At 43.6% G+C, this 21,827-nt stretch overlaps 1 protein-coding gene across 1 annotated transcript in view; it reads left to right on the top strand.

The window, feature by feature from the left end:
- The window catches only part of Rbm17 (RNA binding motif protein 17), a 17,671-nt gene extending 2,205 nt beyond the window's left edge, over positions 1-15,466 (top strand). The window contains exons 2-12 of the mRNA XM_021152191.2: positions 261-398; positions 3,044-3,160; positions 4,464-4,630; positions 5,832-5,929; positions 7,209-7,265; positions 10,057-10,198; positions 11,850-12,013; positions 13,109-13,182; positions 13,937-14,035; positions 14,999-15,071; positions 15,177-15,466. Of these exons, the coding sequence (XP_021007850.1) occupies positions 276-398; positions 3,044-3,160; positions 4,464-4,630; positions 5,832-5,929; positions 7,209-7,265; positions 10,057-10,198; positions 11,850-12,013; positions 13,109-13,182; positions 13,937-14,035; positions 14,999-15,071; positions 15,177-15,280 (1,218 nt within the window). The 5' untranslated portion in view covers positions 261-275 and the 3' untranslated portion in view covers positions 15,281-15,466. The remainder of the gene's footprint in view (positions 1-260; positions 399-3,043; positions 3,161-4,463; positions 4,631-5,831; positions 5,930-7,208; positions 7,266-10,056; positions 10,199-11,849; positions 12,014-13,108; positions 13,183-13,936; positions 14,036-14,998; positions 15,072-15,176) is intronic.
- Positions 15,467-21,827: the final 6,361 nt, after the last annotated feature.

The following is a 21,827-nucleotide window of genomic DNA, read 5'->3' as shown; positions in this document are numbered from 1 at the left end:
GGATGGTTGTGAGCCACCATGTGGTTGCTGGGATTTGAACTAAGGACCTTTTGAAGAGCAGTCGGGTGCTCTTACCTGCTGAGCCATCTCACCAGCCCCGAGGACTGTTTTTAAACTAGTGCCTAAGTATAGTTTTGCAGATTAGAAAGAACCCTGCATTTGTGACAGGAGGGTCCATGGTGCAGCTATTTTAACACAGAGACATGCGTAACTTGCTTCTGTTTTGCATCTTTTAATCTCTGTCCCTGCTTGTCTTTCAGCATTAAACCAAAAAGATGTCCCTATATGATGACCTGGGAGTGGAGACCAGTGACTCAAAAACTGAGGGCTGGTCCAAAAACTTCAAGCTTCTGCAGTCCCAGCTCCAGGTGAAGAAGGCGGCGCTCACTCAGGCCAAGGTAAGAGCAGGCCCAGAGCAGGAAAGGGCAAGTTCCTTTCGAACAGTTTGGTTTAAGCTTGCTCTTTACCCCTTGTTAGATAAGTAGAAAAGAGTGGATGGGCAAGGGGTGGAGAGCTGATTAATTTACTTCTCCTGGCTCTTGGAAACAGCAGGACTATTTCATGGAGTGGGAATTAAAAAAAGCAGACTTTCCAGCCCAGCGGTGAGCCTGGCTTTCGACTGGAGCGTGCCTGAGACTGACTGCAAACTGTTTACAGATGCTGCTTTCATACCCGTACTTCTAATAGTCTGGTGCTTCTGGCCTAGGCTGGGTTCCAGCTAGTTTATTGTAATTGTAAAGTTTGGAATTGAGTTTGCGAATAATCAGAGCCACCCCAACATGCATACAAACATACAATATATATATACATACATATTAAGTAATTTTTATTTGGTTGGGTTAATAATCGCGTGCACTACGAAAGGCTCTGATGTTTGTGAACATACCCAGGATATATAGTTATAGGTGGGAATTGCTGTGTTGTATACCTGTTAGACTTGGCATTCTCTTGGAGACAGTGCAGCTTTTTCTTTTTCTTTGTTTCTGTGTTTGTTTTCAACTCAAGATTTCAATATGTGGCTTTAAGCTGTCTGTGTCGACCAAGGTGGCCTGCCTGTGCCTCCCGAGTGCTGGGATTAAAGGCGTGGCCCGGCCAGCAAGTAGATTTTAATCAGTCAAAATGGAACATTACTTTAGAATTCATCTGTTAACCTTCTGACATGAATTTTGAGGATTCTCTATGTGGTTGATTTCTTGTGAGGAAATGAAGTTACACTGTATTGATTCTCTTGGGCTCTTCAGTGCCTTTCTCAGAGTACTAGCCACGCTTGTAAAAATACTTAGTAGAGAAAATGTACCTCTATCTGAAAGGTGAAGGTATGGTTTCATTTGTATTTCATTTTGGAAACTACAAATTAAATTTTAAAATGAGCAAATAAGTGATTGTCATAACCCTACTGTGGGAAGTTAGGGTTTATATTGTGATTTTTTTTTTTATTTTTTTTTTTTTATGATTCCTGGATGATATGTTGTTTGCTTAAAGCACCGTAAAAGAAGTCCAGAGAGCTCAGACTTCCTGATAAGAGTGAAAGTTTGTACCCTTTAAATTGTAAAACTGAGAAGTTCAACTTTCATGACAACCTCTAGTCCACACGGTTGGCCATGGCATCTTAGCAACCTGAGAATTTGGTGTTGCTCACCAGCTTGCTGAGATATTCTTTTTTGTTTTGGTTTTTTTTTTTTAAGGTTTTTTTTTGTTGTTGTTGTTGTTGTTCTGTGGTTTTCGAGACAGGGTTTCTCTGTATAGTCCTGGAACTCACTCTGTAGACCAGGCTGGCCTCGAACTCAGAAATCCACCTGTCTCCGCCTCCCTAGTGCTGGGATTAAAGGCGTGCACCACCACACCCGGCTGGGATATTCTTGTCTATAAGTTTTAACCTCAATCTGAACAGGTTTTGGATATGCTAGAACATACAGGTATAAGTTAAGGAGACATGTAGAATAAGCAGCATTTGTAATAACAGTGTCCCAGAGAAAATGGAGATGGGATCAGAGAAGGGGGACTGCTGAAGATGGAGAAATCAGAAGTACATTTAGGAAACTGGCAGGGGTGGTGAAATGGCTCAGTGAGTGAAGGCTGATGACCTGAGTTTGATCCCTAGAGCCCCATGGTGGAAGGAGAGACCCAGGCCTCACACATAAGTATGCTTACCCAATCATGCATGCATACATATTAAATAATTTTTATTTGGTTGGGGTAATCATTCTAAATGAAGTAGGGTAGAACTCATCCTCTGGAGACAGAGAGGTGGATCTCTTAAGGCCAGCCATAAAGTGGTCACATGCACTGTAAACTTTATAGAAAAGTAGATAGAGGAAATCTGTGCTTTTAAAAAAGGGATGAAGAGGCAGCTCACTTGGTAGAGTTTTCAGGAAGTCCTCTGTTAAATCCCCTGTGCATAAACTGGGTCTGGTGATGAACCAACACTCAGCAGTGTGAGGGAAGAGGTCAGGCATCCAAGTTCAGCATCAGCTATGTAGGGCACTGGAGGCTAGCCTGGGTTCTATAAGACCCTCAGAAAATAGTCAAAATGTGGGGAGCGGGTGTGGCGGCAGTCCCAAAGGCGCCAGGGACTGCAGCTAAGTCTTATGACTTGCACCTGACTTCCTCAAACATCTAGCCACAAACATCATGAGAGCTGCGCAGGTGTACCAGGTTACTGGCGAAGCCATTTTGGTGGAGATATGCCCCTGCTGCCCTGATAAGCTGAAGCTGCGTACCTGGTGAGGTGATGTGGCCTGCTGTGCGTGGATGGGAACTGATACTATATAAGAGTGAGAGGCCCAGGGCTCGGGGTCTTTCGCCTACACAGTCAATGCGCAGCCCAATAAACGTGTGCAGAAGGATCCTATTGTGGTGTCTTTCTTGCTGGCGAGTCAGGCGTCCCACATCAAAACACTGATTGTATTAGACTTTTACTGTTTTAAGACTGATTTTATCATAGCCAAAAATTTGTTACAGAGACCAGAAAGGGTGACTTCATTGCAAGTAGCATGAGTTTTAATTTGAAAGTTTGGTATATTTTTCTTGTTTCTGATGTCAGAGCCAAAGGACCAAGCAAAGTACAGTGCTTGCTCCGGTCATCGACCTAAAGCGAGGCGGCTCCTCAGATGACCGGCAGATTGCAGACACACCACCTCACGTGGCAGCTGGGCTGAAGGTAAGCCTGCCTGCACCCACTGTTTTTCTCTATTTTACAAGTATGTTGCTCTTTTAATAAGACTTACCTCTTGTGTGTGTGTGTGTGTGTGTGTGTGTGTGTGTGTGTGTACCCATGGAGGCCAGAGGGGACATTACATCTCTTGGGGCTGGCGTTAGGCATTTGTGAACCTTGTGCTGAGAGTCAGCCTCCCAACTGTCCTCTGATAGAGCAGTAACCACTCTTAACCTCTGACCTGCTCCAGCCCCACACAAGGGTCTCTTCAATAGTATTATTTTCAATCCAAGTTTTACTTTATCACCATCAAAACCTTTATTACCTAATATAGTTTATTATGGAAATGTCAGGAGTGAAAGATGGGTAAAAAAGAAAAGCTTGTCTTTTCAATCATACAACTCCCCCCGCATTATAAAATTATACAATGTTAGAATATCTTTCTGTAACTTCTCTGCCTCTGCTCTCTAATTTGTTTTTAGTGATTGTCCATCCATCATGGTGAAAACTATAGAACTACGTGGTCATGTAAACATTTTTCTGTTTGTGAGTGCTTGGCCTGCATGCTTCCGTGCACCACATGTGTGCCTGTTGCCTGTGCGGTGCATCCCTAGGATGGAGGTGGGACAGTTAAGCCACCATATAGGTGATGGGAGTGAAACCTGAGTCCTGGAAAAGCAGTCAGTGCACTTAATTATTGATGTGTGTCTCCAGCTCCTATATGGTCATTTTTAATGGTTTCGGTGGATTGCCTCCAGTGGATTACCTGTAACTTAATCCTTCTAATGTACACTACAAGGTTATTTCTAATTGTATGTTAACAGTATTGGAACTATTTTAGAGGAAAGCATTAAAAGTAAAAAAGTGGGCATAGTGCCGCATGTCATTGATAGGACCGGCTCCAGGGAAGCAGAAGGCTGGGAGGTGTTCAAGTCATCCTTGGCTGTGTGTCTAGTTTGTGGCTCTGTGAGACACTGTCTGGAGGGAGCAAGGAAAGTCTGGAAAATGATAATCCATTTTCACATGTATGTTTGTACAGACGCCATCAGATGACGAGTGTGACAGTTTAAACCTCATTTAAGAGATACTGTGTTTGTCAGTGCTTTTCTGTAAATAAGCTTTGGCTTAACTGCCAGGTTGTGCTGCCATCTGCTGAGGGGAGGCCTCCTAGGCACTTGTTGACTCACCAGGAAACAGAGGATCCTTAGATAATCGGAAGGCCTCTCTTGCCTCATCCTGTGACCGTGGCTTCTATGATAAACCTGCAGGATGTGACATGGTACTCACTTAGGGGTTTTTACTTCCTCAGGACCCTGTGCCCAGTGGGTTTTCTGCAGGGGAAGTTCTGATCCCCTTAGCTGATGAATATGACCCTATGTTCCCTAATGACTATGAGAAAGTGGTGAAGCGCCAGAGAGAAGAGCGACAGAGGCAGCGGGAGCTGGAAAGACAGAAGGAAATAGAGGAAAGAGAAAAGTAAGTTGCATTTTGACTTGGGAGCCAATGTCTTCTGTCAGTGTGTGTTACAGTGAGTGAATTTTAGTGTTGTCTCTAGGCCTGAGGTTATGGTTTCAGTCGACAAGAGTTTACCCACACTGATGGCACACTTGAGAAAATTTATTTATAGACTCTGAAAACCTAAAGTATAGACTTTGCATGAATTAGAAAAATAACTTAGAAAACCCACTGGTATCCAGGTGTGGTAGTGCATGCTTGTAATCCCACCTACGTAGTGTTCAAGGCCAGCCCTGTTTCAGAATCAAAACAACAGAATCCATTGTAGCCATTTTTCCAGGGTTTGTGACTGCTAGAATCACATTTATAGTATTTCAATGCTATTCCTTTACTATATTTTGGTTTTGGATTTTTTGACACAAGGCTTCTCTGTGTAGCTCTGGCTGTCCTGGAAATCACTCTGTAGACCTGCCTAGCCTCAAACTCTACCTTCTCAGAGATCTACCTTCCTCTGTCTCCCGGGTGCTGGGGTTAAAGGCTTGGGCCACTATACCTGGCTTCCTTTCCTACTTTTGAGCCAGGTGAAATTACATGTATTTTTTAAATTTACTTATAATGTACTTATAATACTTATAATTTAAAATTATAGGTAATGGTACTTATTTCTTAATTTTATTATTTAATTTAATTTATTCTCTCATATATTAGATCCTGACTATAGTTTTTTCTCCCTCTCTCCTCCCAGCTCCTGAAATCATATGCCATAATATCAAAAGTTAGATGTCAAAACTTTTTTCCTATGAATTATGCCCGTGTAGCCATTAAAGTTGTTCACTTTTTTCTTTTAAATTTTTCTATTGAATCCATTCCTGGAATACATATAAGAATTAACTATTTAAGCCAGGCGTGGTGGCGCTCGCCTTTAATCCCAGCACTCTGGAGGCAGAGGCAGGTGGATTTCTGAGTTCAAGGCCAGCCTAGTCTACAAAGTGAGTTCCAGGGCAGCCAGGGCTACATAGAGAAACCCTGTCTCGATCCCCCCGTCCCCCCAAAAAAAGAATAACTATCTATATTCAATGAACATTTTTCTTTCTTTCTCTTTGGGTTTTTTGTTTGTTTCGTTGTCTTGTTTTGCAGAGAGGAAGTCACAATGACAGTTAAGCTTTATTTAGGCTCTGTCCTAGTGTATCAGTGATGGCCATTTGTTACTTTGTCATTACAGGAGACGTAAAGACAGACACGAAGCCAGTGGGTTTTCAAGACGACCAGACCCAGATTCTGATGAGGATGAAGATTATGAGCGAGAGCGGAGGAAAAGAAGTAAGGCATGAATGAGCGTGGACAAGCTCGCCCTAGACTCGGCTGTCCCGGACTTTGCTTTCCCTTTCCCGTGAACATGGTGTATTTCACATTGGTTTGAGTAATTGGGGGGCTGGGCCAGTGCCCTAGATTCTCACCAGTCCACATTCCATAGCAGCTTTGGTTTATGCTGTTTAATATCTACTCTACTGTGAACTTTATTAACATGGCGAAACAGTTAATGCTGTCTGCTTTGAAACAGCATTAGGTCTACGTCTGCGCTTCTCCTTAATTGAGGCCTGGTCATTTTTTGCCTCTTCTCCAACCCAGGGCATTTCTGGCCAGCCCTGGGTATAGGAGGAGACCCCACATCCAGGGCACATTTGCTGATGACTCGGCTGCATCCGAGCATCCATGGAGCCTCTCTCATGTTTACCTGCTGCCTAAGCATAGGGCGATCAGAGTCAGCAGCACTGGGGGCTGTGGACCATCTTGTCTTACTATGCTTAATCTATAGCTTGGATTCTTCTCAGTGGGCACAGTGGTGTGTGCCTGTAGTCCTGGCACTTTTAAATAGAAACAGGAGCACAAGCTCAAGGCCGGTCTGAATGAATGAAACAGAAAATAACTTTTTAAATGTCTATTAAAAATATCTCTTAAGAAATGAAATGTCAGCCTTTCTCTAGGTTTATATTTCTAGTTAATGGGCATCACCCACTCTGTTCATCATAATGCATGTCTACTGGCTTTCATTTCTTTTGTGAAACATTTTAGGCTGATTGATACAGCATGGTTTTATAACCAATTTCAATTGATCTTACTATTCCACTGATAAAGTCACAATACATCTGGGTGACACGCTTGACATGGGGTCTCCTTCTGGTGCTGGAAGTGACAGCTCTCAGTGACCTCCCAGATTGCTAATGCTAGAGGTATGGCCAGGACACTGTGTATTTGGGGATTCATGTAATGAAGAGTTCCTTACAGTCTGTTCATGATATCCTAGTTGTCATGTCTTTCAGTTTGTGGTCATGTTATCTGATCAGCAGACATGGGCAGGAATGGTGGCACTGCCTAACGTGTTCCAGCTTGTGCTTGCTGGGGCATTGGCTTTGGTATCACAGGGAACTGGATTTATTCCACTTCTTCAGATTCATCTCTGTTTTCTCAATTGGAAACAGGAAGCTGTAATTACTTTCCAAGGTTTTTGAAGCCATAACTACACAAGTGCCAAATCGATATGCTAATTTGGCTTTTTCCTTAAAATATACTGCTAACCACAATCCTTGTGTCTTCACAGGTATGGGAGGAGCTGCCATCGCCCCACCAACGTCTCTTGTAGAGAAAGACAAAGAGCGTATGTGCATCGCTTTCTTTTATTACCTATTCTCACACAGGTATTTGTGGACAGTGAAGATCCTAAGCTTGAATCTCTTGTGTCCTGAGTTTAGAGCAGAATAGCCTGGTCACAGTGGCCTTGCTTCCTGCTACACCTGGGATGTTTTGCTTTGTTCTGTTTGTTTTGCAACAAAGTCTCAACTGTGTAGTACTGGCTGGCCTGTATGTGATCTGCCTTCTGAATGCTGGGATATACCACCATGCCCCACCCCACACTTGGGACTTTTTAATACCAGACTCAGAAATACAGAGTTGGTTTGGGTTTTTGTTGTTGTTGTTGTTCTTGGGTTTTATTTTTGTTCTTGTTCTTTTGGTTTGTTTTTGTTTTTCTTTTTCCTTTGCAGGGTAGGTTCAAGGGTTTCTCTGTATAGCTTTGTCTGTCCTGGAACTTAGTTTGTATACCAGACTGGCATTGAATTTAGAGATCTCCCTGCCTCAGCCTCCTGATTGCTGAGATTAAGTGCCCAGCCTGAAGTGGAGATTTTTATACAAGAAGATAACTTCATTTTTATTGTTATTTTCATCAAGGTTTCATGTTTGCAATAGGTTCATTTGAAGTCAGTAAGAGCAACAGTAAATAGTAGCTCATGCCCCTTGACTAGCATGAAGGACAACAGCAGGAAGTGCTCACATTCAGGGCTAGCCTGTGATTGATGTGTGTGTGTGTGTATATATATACATATACATATACATATATATACATATATGTATATGTATATATAGTGATGTTCCAGGCTAGCTTATGCTAGATGAATATATGCAGGCAATACACTCATGCGCATAAAACAACAATAAAGTAATTGAAACAAAACTAAAAGCCATCAATAATCTTTTGAAAATATTTATTATTTATTTTAATTTTGTGTGCATGAGTGTTTTTGCCCATCTAACACATCTCAAATAGCAGGTTTTGTAGCTGAGATTTAGAGTGTGACTGAGCAGCATTCGTCTACTTATAAACATGACCACCCACTGTCAGGTCTCTCCTGGAGCTCTTCTAAAACTCAGAAGTTACTGTTGGGCTTTGCCCCGAGCTTTGTACGGAGCCGTGCCTAAAGTTACTAAAAATAAATGCCTGGACCTGCCGAGATAGCTCAGCAGTTAAGAGCACTCGCTACTCTTCCAGAAGACCCAGGTTCCGTGGTGGCGCACGCCTTTAATCCCAGCACTCGGGAGGCAGAGGCAGGCGGATTTCTGAGTTCGAGGCCAGCCTGGTCTACAAAGTGAGTGCCAGGACAGCCAGGACTACACAGAGAAACCCTGTCTCGAAAAACCAAAAAAAAAAAAAAAGACCCAGGTTCAATTCCTAGCACTCACATAGTGGATGACAGCCATCTGTTAACTCCAGTTCTAGAGAATCTGACACCTTCTTCTGTCCTTCATGGGCATCACACATGCATGCACATGGTACATAGGTATACATGCAGCAGAAACACTCATATACCTAAAACAAAAATAAATAAAATTAAAGCCTGTCTTAGGGTTTCTATTCCTGCACAAAACATCATGACCAAGAAACAAGTTGGGGAGGAAAGGGTTTATTCAGCTTACACTTCCACATTGCTGTTCATCACCAAAGGAAGTCAGGATGGAACTCACACAGGGCAGGATACAGGAGCTGATGCAGAGGCCATGGAGGGATGTTACTTACTGGCTTGCTTCCTCTGGCTTGCTCAGCTTGCTTTCTTATAGAACCCAGGACTAATAGCCCAGGGATGGTACCACCAGAATGGGCCCACCCACCCTTGACCACTGATTGAGAAAATGCCTTACAGTTGGATCTCATGGAGGCATTTCCTCAACTGAAGCTCCTTTCTCTGTGATAACACTAGCTTGTGTCAAGTTGACATACAAAGCCAGCCAGTAGAAAGTCATCAATAATCTTTTGAAAATATTTATTCTATTGTAATTTTATGTGTATATGTGTTTTGCCTGCATTATACCTGGTACCTGTGGAGGTTAGAATAGAGCATTGTATCTCCTAGAACAGGATTTATGTAGGTTATGAGCCACGGCGTGGTGCTGGGAACTGAACCTGGTCAGTATGATAGCCAGTGTATGATATGATATACACTGTTGATAGCCAGTGCTCTTAACCATTGAACCACCATTTCAGCCCCAATATTCTTTAATATGCATTATACTATTTATTATGTTTTAAAGGAAGATAATTTAACAATATGATTAAATATATATTGTACAAACAAAACACCTGACAAACAATAAACCCGTTTCTGCCGACAAGGGCCCATGGATCTGATGTCTTGACAGCTTCCTGTTGATGCTAATGCACAAGTGGGTTAATATGGTCCTTACGGTCCTGACTTCAAAGATGGGTTTTAATGGTCTGTGCAGCTACCTAAATTAGTGTCTAGAGCAACGCTTATGCTATGGGGCTCTTGAGTTACACTGCATCTCCTTGGAGCACACAGAGATCTTACAGTCAAGCAAGAGATGTCATTTAAGTAAGGGCTTGAACAGGTGAGCAGCATTTCAGAAAGATGTAAAACAGGACACTTGGGAGGATATGCCCAGTAGAACTAAGCATCCCCTTCCACTTATGTGTTTTTGAAAAAGCTACACAGATCCTGTAAACCAAAACTATGAGTTAGGGACAATGTTCTCTAGGAAAGAAAGAACATAACAGAAAGGTAGGTTAAGTCAGTTCACGGCTGAGAGTGGAAGCCAGTGAACCTTCTGGGGTTTTCACAGAGCTGAGTGAGCCTGCTTTACTTTTTTTTCTTCAATAGTACCCCGGGATTTTCCTTATGAAGAGGACTCAAGACCGAGATCACAGTCTTCCAAAGCTGCTATTCCTCCCCCCGTGTATGAGGAGCCAGACAGACCAAGATCTCCAACAGGCCCCAGCAACTCCTTCCTTGCTAACATGGGGTAAGTGCTAAGTGTCCTGTCTAGCTGAGAGAATGTCGAAGTGCCTTAAGACTCTGAGGTTGGGGTGTGGCTCAGTCCTGAAGTCACAGCACCCTGAAGATGGAGGCAGAAGGAATCTTGAGTTTTAGGCTAGCCTGGGCTACACAGTGAGACTGAGCTAGAAATGTGAAGTGTTTGCTGATTTTTCAATAGGTGGAACTCTTTTGAAAATGAAGCCACTTGGATTTTTAGAGAAATACTTGTTTGGTCATATGTTGCTCTATAAAGGATTAGTGTTTCATACCATGCTGAGTGTTTTCCAAAACAGTGAGGATTTGATTTGTACAGAGCAGCCTTGTTTTTCTATATAAGTCAGGGATAATGTAAACACACTGTGCTCCGCGGAGAGGTTTCTGGTAATGCTATCACTTCTCATACTCTGCAGATCAAGTTGCTCTAGGAGCTGGGGATGCTTCCTCTTCTCTCCCGAGGATGAGGGCACGGGGTTCTCCTGAGGAAATGGGCTGTTGGCCTTAGACTGTGCTTTTACACCTTTGCTTCTAAGAAACTGTAGGCTGCAGATGAGCCCAGTGGTGGAAGGCTTGCTGCTGTGCACTTGCCCTTGCTCATACGCTGGGCTCTGTGCCTAGCCCCTCCCCCACCCCCGCACGCCCCGGACAGACAACACCTCTGTCAGTCTAACTATAGTATTTGTCATAGTGTGGTGAAAAAAATCAAATTTAACATTGATGTTTGAATGAGACTAGTGGATCTGATTATCTATCTATCTATTTATTTATTTTTGTCTCCTTATAGTGCGGGTTGGCCTCAAACTGACTATTCTTTGACCACCTGCCTCAGTCTCTGAAGTAATGATATTAGGATTGTAAGAGTGTGGGGCCACTATATTTCATTTCTGTTCTAATGCTGTGAAAGACTGCTCAGGTGGCATCGCCCTAATTTTTTTGTTCCGTGCTATTAAACAAAGTGCTGCTTGTAGTCTAGGTTCTGAGGACCCTCAGGAGGTACTAAAGAAAGCTGGAGTAGACAGCTCGACTCATGAGCAGCAGGACTTTTCAAATAATGGGAGTTCTTTCTTCAGTCACACTGTCTCAGCAGCTGCTAATGGAGACTGAATCTGTTGGTGTAGTTCCAGCACACTGTCTTAGAGGACAGTGTCGGGTCAGTGACCGAGCTGCACTGGAGGGGAAGAGGGCAGGGAAGGCTTCTGGGTCTAGTCCTTCTTGCTCACCATAAAAATTGTCACTTTGTTTGATTTTCATTTAAACAGGAATTGGATTTTTAACTTGTACTTAAGAAAGCTCCAATACAGAATAGTTTAGCCTTTGTAGGAGTTTCCTTTGCCCTGGAATAGTTTGTTCAAAAGGATCTCTGAAAGGAACTGCAGAATATAATAAGTAGGGGCAGGTCTAGTGGGAGCTGAGCTTCGGGGTGCAAAGCTGAGCTGACGGGGACACCCTTGAGACCTTTGACACCAGGAGTAAATTGCTGCCCTCTTGAAGAAAGCAGCAGACCAAGAATTCAGTTCCATTGGTGCTCTTAACACGGGAAACGGTTTTTCAAATGCTTTCTGGCTTTGTGGCCAGAGTGTGTCCAGTGTGTTCTGGTGTCAGTGGCGTCAGCTCTCAGGATCCTCTTCCTTCCCTCACAGTGGCACAGTGGCTCATAAGATCATGCAGAAGTATGGCTTCCGGGAAGGTCAGGGACTGGGGAAACACGAGCAAGGGCTGAGTACTGCACTGTCTGTGGAGAAGACCAGCAAGCGTGGCGGCAAGATCATTGTGGGGGATGCGACAGAGAAGGGCGAGGCTCAGGGTAAGTTCACAGAGCGTGTGGGTCCTTCATTCCAGAGGGATGGTGCATCTTCCCTCGGGGAGCAGTGACTGCTGCTGCTGTGACATGCTTTCCACTTCCGTCTTATGAAACCAAGAAGCCTGAGACTTGTCTGTATGTTTCAGAACCAAGGCAGACATGAAATATGTTTGTGGGAGCAAAATTTCCCAGCTGCTTTGATTAGGCATAGTATCTTTATAGCTTGATATAATGCTTAAAGATTGTGTTTGCTTTCTCCATGCCTTCCCTAGGTCTCAGGCTTTTTTCCTTTCAGTATAGATGTGGTTCTGGTTCACTTCTGGTAACAAGTCCACTGACAGTCCTGATGGTGCACAGCCTCAGCCGCAGCCAGTCGCCTCAGTGCTAGCTGCTACTTAAAAACAGAGTTATCTCAGTTTACAGTAGGATCTAAAGTCAGCGTGGCTAGTAGCTAGATAATTGTCTTTGCCAGCAACCTTAAACTGGTATTCCAAGACAAGGATTATCAGTAAATATTATAAACTGTGTGCTCTGCCAACCGTTCAGGAAGTGAAATGAGCAAAAGATGGTGGGTTAAAAGATAGAAACTTTCAGAAAAAGCATACAGCAAGGAAGAACATGCTTTTATGGCAGGGCCTGGCTGCATAGATGACTCTAGGCCACAGTGATGAGTACTGGGACTCAGTAACACTTCCTGTTTCCTCAGTTCCATTTCCTGTTGCTGTGGTAAAATAACCTGACAAAAGCAACTATGAGAGGAAGTGCTTATTTGGCTCAATCCAAATCCAGGTTACAATCCGTTACTAAGGGGCAGTTGAGGCACCAGGAACAAGAAGCAGCTAGTCACGTAGCATGCAGTTGGGAGCAGAGAGTAATGAATGCAAACTAACTAGTTCTTGGTTTCCTTTTCCCATCCTTGTTTGGTCTAGGCCCCCAAACTTCAGGGTTCCTCCCACTTCAGTAAATGTAACTAAGATACTATCTCACAGACATTCTCACAGACCTTCTAGACCTCTAGATTTAATTATGTCTAGATTTTACATGTCTAGATTAGGAATATTAAAACTAACGATCATAGTGTCTCATGTTTTGATACAGATGCATCCAAGAAGTCGGATTCAAATCCATTAACTGAAATTCTTAAGTGTCCTACTAAAGTGGTCTTGCTGAGGGTAAGAAGTAAAAGAAACTTGTCCCTTGCTCCTGTGTCACCCGTCTACCTGTCTTTACAGGCTTTCACAAAGTCCCACTGGTATCCTATAAAATACTGAGAATATGGGCTGGAGCAATGGCTCAGTGGGGAAGAGCATGGGATGCTCTTCCAGAGGACCCGAGTTTGTTTCCCAGCAACCACATGATGGTCCACAGCTGTCTATAACTCCAGTTCCCGGGGATCTACCCTCTTCTGGCCTCTTGAGGGCACCAGGCACTCAAATGGTACACAGACATACATTCAAGCAAAACGCCCATACATTAAAAAAAAATACATTTTTGAAAGGATTATTGAAAATGATACTTTTACAAATAATACCTTTGGGTAGATCCTTACCGATGGGTTTTAGGTTATCCTCTCAGTAAAATGTTACATGAGACTGCAGTGACTAATTAGTTAAAATGGTTAGACAATTCTGAAACCTCCTCTTTGGTACACAGATACTGTTTTAACACTTTTCAGAGCTTGCTTTCTGTTTACAGAAATGCCAGCTCTAGTACCTTAGAGGCAGAATTTTCCATTCTGTCTTTTGGGATTAGAACATATCCCACATCTAGGATGGGACTCAGTGTTGGAGCACTTCCCAGTGTGTGCAGAGTTCTAGTTTTGGTTGAGTAGAGGGGAGAGAACATTTGCCTGTATGAGAGAAGGTGCTCTTTCTGAAAGCTGCAGACATTTGTAAATGACGCCTGTGCTTGTCTCTCTGTATATAGAACATGGTTGGTGCGGGAGAGGTCGATGAGGACTTGGAGGTTGAAACCAAGGAAGAATGTGAAAAATATGGCAAAGTTGGGAAGTGTGTGATATTTGAGGTACGGAGAGCTTCTCTTGTAATTGGTGGGTTATAAATCCCCCTCTACAAGTGGCCTTGATCTAGTAACATTGTCTCCCTATAAAAGCCAATGCATTTCAGTAGACTGGGTGATTTTTGTTTGTTTTGCTTTTAAGACAAGGTCTCCTTTGTAGGCAGGCTGGTCTTGAGCTCATGGAGAGTTCCTGTCTCTGCCTCCTAAATGCCAGGACTAAAGGCATGCATCACTACTCCCAGCTATCTCTTAGTTTTAAATGGAAAAACAAAAGTAGATTTTATTTAGTAGTATAATGGAAACATTTTACGTTTTGCAAGTATTTCATGCCTCTCATGGAGCCCATTCTGTACTGAGAACATTTAAGACACCAAAAATGTGTTGTGTTTTCAAGGATATGTTCAGATGAAGAGACAGCACATAACAACCAGGAAATACAAAATTAGTAGACCTAGGAGTGTTGGCTCTGAGATCTTGAGAATGGTTTCAGCCGAAACAAATGAAGAAGGCCTTATTACTGTCACATGTGAGCCAGGCTTTGAATAGAGTGTGGGGGGTGGCAGAGGAAGGGGCTTTAGGCTGGGTGAGGACTCCTGGGAACTAGCTGGACTCCCGCTTACATACATGCCATGAAGCCATATTGTAGAAAGCTTGGACCTCTAAACAAAGCTAGTGAGAATGTAGACCTGTGAGGACAGCTGTGTAGCAGTAGCTTTCACTGCTGCTGCTTCACCCTGTGTCTGCTGACTGTATAACACTCGATTACAGACTGCATTACTTAGCTTTAGCTATGTGTTCTCAGCCCCTAACACAGAACCTCAAAAACACAGTTTATGATATGAGCAGTTTATTTCCTTGATGGCTGACCACTTTGGTCGAGTATGTGTACACGAATATACATATATGTTAATAATTGAAATTAGAGTGTGTGCACAAACAACTTTATTCCTACATTCCTTTCCATTCTAGATTCCTGGTGCCCCTGATGATGAAGCAGTAAGGATATTTTTAGAATTTGAGAGAGTCGAATCAGCAATTAAAGGTTTGTTGTACTATTAAAGAATTTAACAAATATTAAAGTTACTATTTGTTTCCATGTCTTTCAAGATTCCTGTATTAACTGACCGTTGTTTTGTTTGCCTTTCAGCTGTTGTTGATCTGAATGGGAGGTATTTTGGTGGACGGGTGGTTAAAGCATGTTTCTACAACTTGGATAAATTCAGGGTCTTGGATCTAGCAGAACAAGTTTGATTGTAACTTAAAGTCACCTCCTTGATCCTTACATGAGCTACAGACTGAACAATGACACAGGCATGGCTGTTGTGTCCATGGTTGGTGGACACTGAAACTCTTGGATGGACTTCTAAAATATATGTTGATGGATCCCTTTTTTATTTTGTGTTTTTTTTAATATAGTATAAAAATCCTTTAAAAATCTGTGTGCTGTCTGGTTGTTTCTCTCTACTGCTTCTGTTGATTGTTTCTACTGGGACTTCTGCCACGCCACACGTTGGTCACTACAAGGTCACTACACTACAAACCACACATCGGGCACTACAAGGTCTAGTTAGAAAGGCTTAGGAGGAGTTTGTACTCAGTCCTCCTTTCCTCCTTGATAAAGCCTTCACATTACGGAGCTGTAGCTGCATACATCGTAATACGAAATCATCTTGGCTTCTGCCGGAGGTGAAAATGCTTGCTTTCTCTAGTAGAGAAGCCTCGTGAGTGGACGGGAAAACCTCTTAGCCCGAATTATGATTGAGGAATCAGGAGCCCAAGTGACCTGGCTTGAGCTGTTTGCTGTTTAAGCCAGACTACAGGGTTTGCTATGGGATTATGAAATATATGGGTATGGAAATCATTCTAGAATGGATTAAAAACATCAGTTGGCTCAAACCCAGAAGGTGCTTATAAGCATGTACACAGCTACTTTGGGAATATACCAACACAATCTGAAACTTGGTGCACACACAAGTGAATGGAAGAATGCATACAAAGACATTAATAAAACCTAATTAAGATGAGTTTTATGATCAAAGTACATATTGTGTGAGTTTCGGTTAAATAATAAAGGTGGAAGAATTCTGTACTTGGGACATTTTGTAATTGGGATAGTCAAAAGCAGCTGTGAAGTTTATTGACAGCTTTCTTTACCTATGGATTCAGGCATGAATTTTACTACAAATAGCCCTGTGGGCTTCCAGCTGCTGAATGATGGCTGGTTCTGTGGCATCTCTAATGCATGGAAGGTGCAAGCTGCCATCTTGAGCGCTTGCCTTATGCCTTATGATACTGATCCTTTGTACTAAGTGGCTTTCCTGGCATTCTCAGCAGCAGCAACTAGAGGATGCCGATGGCACCACAGATATTAGTACAACACAACTTCATGATCTTCCCCTAGTCTCTCTATGAATCATCCCTAACTGTATTACTGATAACTAATTGTATAGAACTACATTCTTGTGTGGATTTTTGCTTACTGGATGGTTGGTTTTGCCATTTTTAAGACAGGTTCCTAGGTGCATGAATCCTGGATGGTCTTGAGCTTATTTTGTAGCTGAAAATGGTGTTGCGTTCCTAGTCCGTCAGCTTCCAAGTACCAGGATTACAGTTGGGTTCTGCTATACTCAGCAGCGGGCATTGGGATGAATTTCTGACTGGAATGACAGGACAGTGTAACCGGTAAGGTTTAGTGCGATGTAAGTGATGTAAGGTTCAGTGTGACTCAAATGTTTAGTTTACAGTGGAGGGCGCATTCACTGCTCCAGCCGGAGCTTTGAGGTGAGAGGGAGACTTGTACAAGTTGTTTCTCCCTTCTACCATGTGGGTACCAAGAATCAAACTCAGGCTCTGTACAAGTGCCCTCACTCAACGAGCATCTCACTGGCCCAGACTTTTGTTCTCGATCTCCTGTTTGTAATGTTTTGAAAACCCTTCCTGAGTTCGGGGCATTTCTTTAACTCCCTAAGAGAGAGTCCATTAGGTTCGGACTTTAGCTGAGAAAAGCACCAAGGAGTCTTCCCTTGATTTGACAAGAGGAAGTGATTGGCAGCTAGAATTTCAAATGACAAATCCTGAAATATGCAGATGAGATTGGCAAGGACACGCCTTCCCTAGACTGAAAATCTGGTGACCCCAGTTACTTGGTAAAACATTTAGCCAACGTGGTGGCACGCGCCTTTAATCCCAGCACTCGGGAGGCAGAGGCAGGTAGATTTCTGAGCCTGGTCTACAAAGTGAGTTCCAGGACAGCCAGTGCTATACAGAGAAATCCTGTCTCAAAAAACAACAACAACAAAAACATTTAGCCAAGCCAAGTGAGGCACACACAGGAAGCAGAGCAGGAAGATTTCTGTGAGTTTGTCACCAGCCTGGTCTGCAGAGTGACTTCCAGGACAGTCGTGGCTACATAAGAAGCCCTGACTCAAAAATCTAAAAAGCAAAACAAACTTACTTTGCTCAGGAGTTGAGAACAGTGGTGCTTGGGAAATGGAGCCGCGATGTTGGTGAGTGTCCAATGAAGACTGCAGGGTTCCAATCTGCTCAGTCACTAGCTAGCTGGAAATGGGAAATGGAAATGACAGTTACGTCAATTTTAAATTATTAGGAAAATTCAGTAAATGACGCATTATCTGTTTAAAGAAACAGCTTTTAAAGTTTGTCCTCCTAGTTTCAGAGGTTGGGATATGAAGTCAAGGTGCCAGCTTGTTCCCAGGGGTGGCCCTGTTCTTCTCCCCCAGTGGCTGTCTCCTTTCTACATGTGTAAAGTACTAACATTTGTTATGTGGGGTTTCCACAACCTTCACTTAGCTCACTGAACAGCCTGTGAAGTTTTCATGGCTTCTGACAAATGTTTAATCATGTGCATTCATCATGCTATATAGAATCAATTCACTACCCTGAAAAAAATCTGCTTCACCTACTTTTTCAGACCCAACCCCATGTGCATCCTGTTAATGACTTATGTGTTTAGCATTAAGAGTTTTGTGTTTTCTGGGGTGTCCTATGATTGGAGTCATGGCATAGCCTTTTTTCCAGACTGGCATTTTTAGTGTGGGGCTTGTGACAGCAGTAATCCCACCACTGCATCTGACATCTGAGCACAGCCTGGACTACGTGGAGAGATTCTGTTTGTTTTAAAGATCCATCCGTATCTTTTTGTGGCTTTAACGGCTTGTTTCTCTTTGATTTTACTTTTTGTGAGAGACTAATATAACTCAGACCACCTTGAACTTCTGATCCTCCTGCCTCTGCCTCCAGAGCTGGCTCAGTTCTCTCCACACACAGCTAATTTCTCATGAGCAGTATTCCTTTTGGCAGCTTGTGCTGTGCTCGCCTGTTGAAGGACATCATGACTTCTAGTTCTTGGCAGTTAGTAAAGAAAAGGCTGTAGTTGGTTAGGACTCTGACTATCAGGCAGCGTGGTTAAGAATGTTTATCTATTGTCACACAGGTGTAGAGGCATACCCAAGTTTCTTTTAGCAGAACCCATTTAGGGGAAAACTCTTGAATTTTAGCTCTTTCTAGTGTCTTTTCTTCCCTTGACTTCTCAGAATCGCCTATTCCCTGTCTCTATCTCCTCATATTTATTTTTATTTATTTAATTTTTGCTTCTTGTAACTTTAATTTTTTCAAGGCTTACTTTTAATGATGCACTTTCCCCCGTCCCCAGACAGGGTTTCTCTGTGCAGCCCTGGCTGTCCTGGAACTTACTCTGTAGACCAGGCTGGCCTCGAACTCAGAAATCTGCCTGCCCCTGCTTCTCACGTGCTGGGATTAAAGGCGTGCACCACCACTGCCTGGCTTAATGATGCTAAGGGAAGTGGACCTGTTTAGAAATGTTCTTTGGAGAAACTCCGGCCTGTGCTGTCTGGAAATTGGCAGTTCAATTCACAGGGCAGCAGCAGCTCAGTCCACTCAAAAACACTTCACAGATACACCAGCAGTCAAGTTCAGTAGAGTTGGGATAGCAAGCACGAATCAGCAGTGGTGGGACTACCTAGCAGAGACAGCCAGGCCTCAGCCTTTGCTCGAGTCAGCAGAGGGACCAGCAGGAACATGAGGAGAAGCTCTTGGCTGTGCCTCTCAGCAAAGTAAAGATCGGCAAAGACTCAAGATGAACAAGCTTTGCACAGCTAGTCCAACCAGCAAGCCAAGCTCAGCTCTGTCATTGTCGAGTTCTATTTATACGCTCCAAACATCACTGGTCCTCCACAGGTCTTCCCTCAGCACAGGAGTCCGTCACAGCTGATATCACTGCCAATCAGCCCTAGTCCAAGGAAGCAGCAAGAAATCAAGAGGTGCCTTTCTCTCCATGGAGTCCTGACAAATGCAGCTCAACTAAGCAATGTGAGGCTGACCAATACATGCTTGCCTGCTTGCCGTTAGCAAAGAATCCTTCATGTGTATGCTTTAGCGGAACCTCCCTTCACAAGTCTGCCTTAAGCTTTTTACCTGTGTCCACTTCAGCTAAACATTCCTTCACATGTTTGCCCCAGCAAACCACCATCCAACACAACTGACTTTCCAAAGAACCCTCAAGTTTCCACTTCAGCCCCTTCAATTGCATTTGGTTACAAATTAAAGCTCTTAGATAAAAATTTCTCAGGCTAGTGAGATGGCTCAGCAGTTAAGAGCACTGACTGCTCTTCCAAAGGTCCTGAGTTCAAATCCCACCAACCACCTGTAATGAGATATGACGCTCTCTTCTGGTGCGTCTGAAGACAGCTACAGTGTCCTTATGTATAATAATAAATAAATCTTAGGGGCTGAGGGAGCAGAGTTGAGCAGAGAGAGTGGGCTGACCAGAGCAAGCAAAGGTCCTAAATACAATTCCCAGCAACCACATGAAGGCTCACAACTATCTGTACAGCTACAGTGTACTCATATGCATAAAAATAAATAAATAAATACATCTTTTTTTTTTTTTTTTTTTTTTTTGGTTTTTTGAGACAGGGTTTCTCTGTGTAGCCTTGGCTGTCCTGGAACTCACTTTGTAGACCAGGCTGGGCTCGAACTCAGAAATCTGCCTGCCTCTGCCTCCCGAGTGCTGGGATTAAAGGCGTGCGCCACCATGCCCGGCTCAAATAAATACATCTTTAAAAAAAAAAATCTCTCGGCCAGGCGTATTGGTGCACGCCTTTAATCCCAGCACTTGGGAGACAGAGGCAGGCACATTTCTGAGTTTGAGGCCAGCCTGGTCTACAGAGTGAGTTCCAGGACAGCCAGGACTACACAGAGAAACCCTGTCTCAAACAAAACAAAACAAAACCTCTCTCATTCTCCACAGCCAACCCCAGGTGTACTGAAGTGGTTCTCAGTACCTTTCTTTGGCCTTTATTCCTGTTCTATGACACCCTCATGAAAGAAACTTAAGGGTCCTTTGGAAAGTCAGCTGTGTTGGATTTTTTTCCCCTAAGGTAAATTTGTGAAGGAACATGTCATTGCAGCAGACACAGGTGAAAGACTAAGGCAGACTAATGAAGGAATGTTTAGCTGAAGCAGACACTGTGAGACCCCGACTTAAAGCGTTTCTCCCTGAAAGGTAAAGCCCCAGGATGTTTCCCAAGCTTGTTTTCCCTGATCTCTAAAAATACAGCCAGAAAGAAGCTCTTTGTTCTCTATAGCCAGCAAAAAGCCTTTTTGTTTCTGTGCCTTACAGCCAGAGATGCGATGATTGTGGGGAGACCTAGCCAGGCGCTTGCTTGGCTCCCTGTTCCAAGGACATGGAGATAAGATTCCACAGAGAAGAGCTGTAGCCAAACTCCTCCCAACTCTTCCCAATTCCTCAGCTAACTCTTAAAAGCCCCCTACTGTTACCGCTCAGGGTCGAACTCCCCTGCCCTCCCCTGTCCTCAGCTAGCTGACAATAAAGCCTCTTGCAGTTTGCATCAGGTGTGGTTTTCTCTCAAGTTATTGGGGTGCCGGCCAGCTCATCCCAGGACTTGAGTGGAGGCCTCCCCAGTTTCGGGGGTCTTACAACACAAGTGAAAGGTTCTGGTAAAGCAAGCACCTGAAAGCAATACACACATGTACTGGTCCACCTTACATTGCATAGCTGAGCTCCATTTGTCGGGACTCCATAGAGAGAAACGCACCAAAAAAAATCTGGTGTGCTATAGTTTCTTGCTGCTTCTTGCTGATTGGCAGAGTCATATCAGCTGAGACAGACTCACTTACTGAGGCAAGATGTATGGAGGACATGTGGTGTTTGGAGGGAGTATAAAACGGACTCAAGGGACAATGATGGAGACTGAGCTTGGCTTGCTGGTAGAACTAGCTGTGCTCATCTCGCGTCTTTGCAGATCTTTCCTTTGCTGAGAGAGTCACAGCCAAGAACTCCTGGTGACTCATGCTGATTCTGCTGAGGCCTGGCTGTCTCTGCTAGGTAGTGCCACTACTGCTGATAACTGTTTGCTAGCCAAACTCTACCAAACTGGACTGCTGGTGTATCCGTGAAGTGTTTTCAAGAGGATTGAGCTGCTGCTGCTGACCTGTGAACTGAACTGCCGATTTCCAGATGACACAGATGGGAGTTGCTCCAATGAACCTTTCTAAACACTTTCCTGCCCCCTGCCTACACCCCTCCCCCGTATCCTTTCTTTTCCACTTCCTCTGGTGGGCAGTGAGCTAAAAGGGATGTTAAAGTGTTTAAGAACCATGGTGACTCACGCCTTTAATCCCAGCATTTGAGAGGCAGAGGGAGGTGGATTTCTTAGTTCGAGGCCAGCCTGGTCTACAAAGTGAGTTCCAGGACAGCCAGGGCTACACAGAGAAACCCTGTCTCAAAAAACCAAAA

The sequence above is a fragment of the Mus caroli genome, chromosome 2, assembly GCF_900094665.2.
Source record: "Mus caroli chromosome 2, CAROLI_EIJ_v1.1, whole genome shotgun sequence".
NCBI lineage: Eukaryota > Metazoa > Chordata > Mammalia > Rodentia > Muridae > Mus > Mus caroli.
The sequence above is the reverse complement of the archived record's forward strand: the minus strand, read 5'-3'. Positions and strand labels throughout refer to the sequence as shown.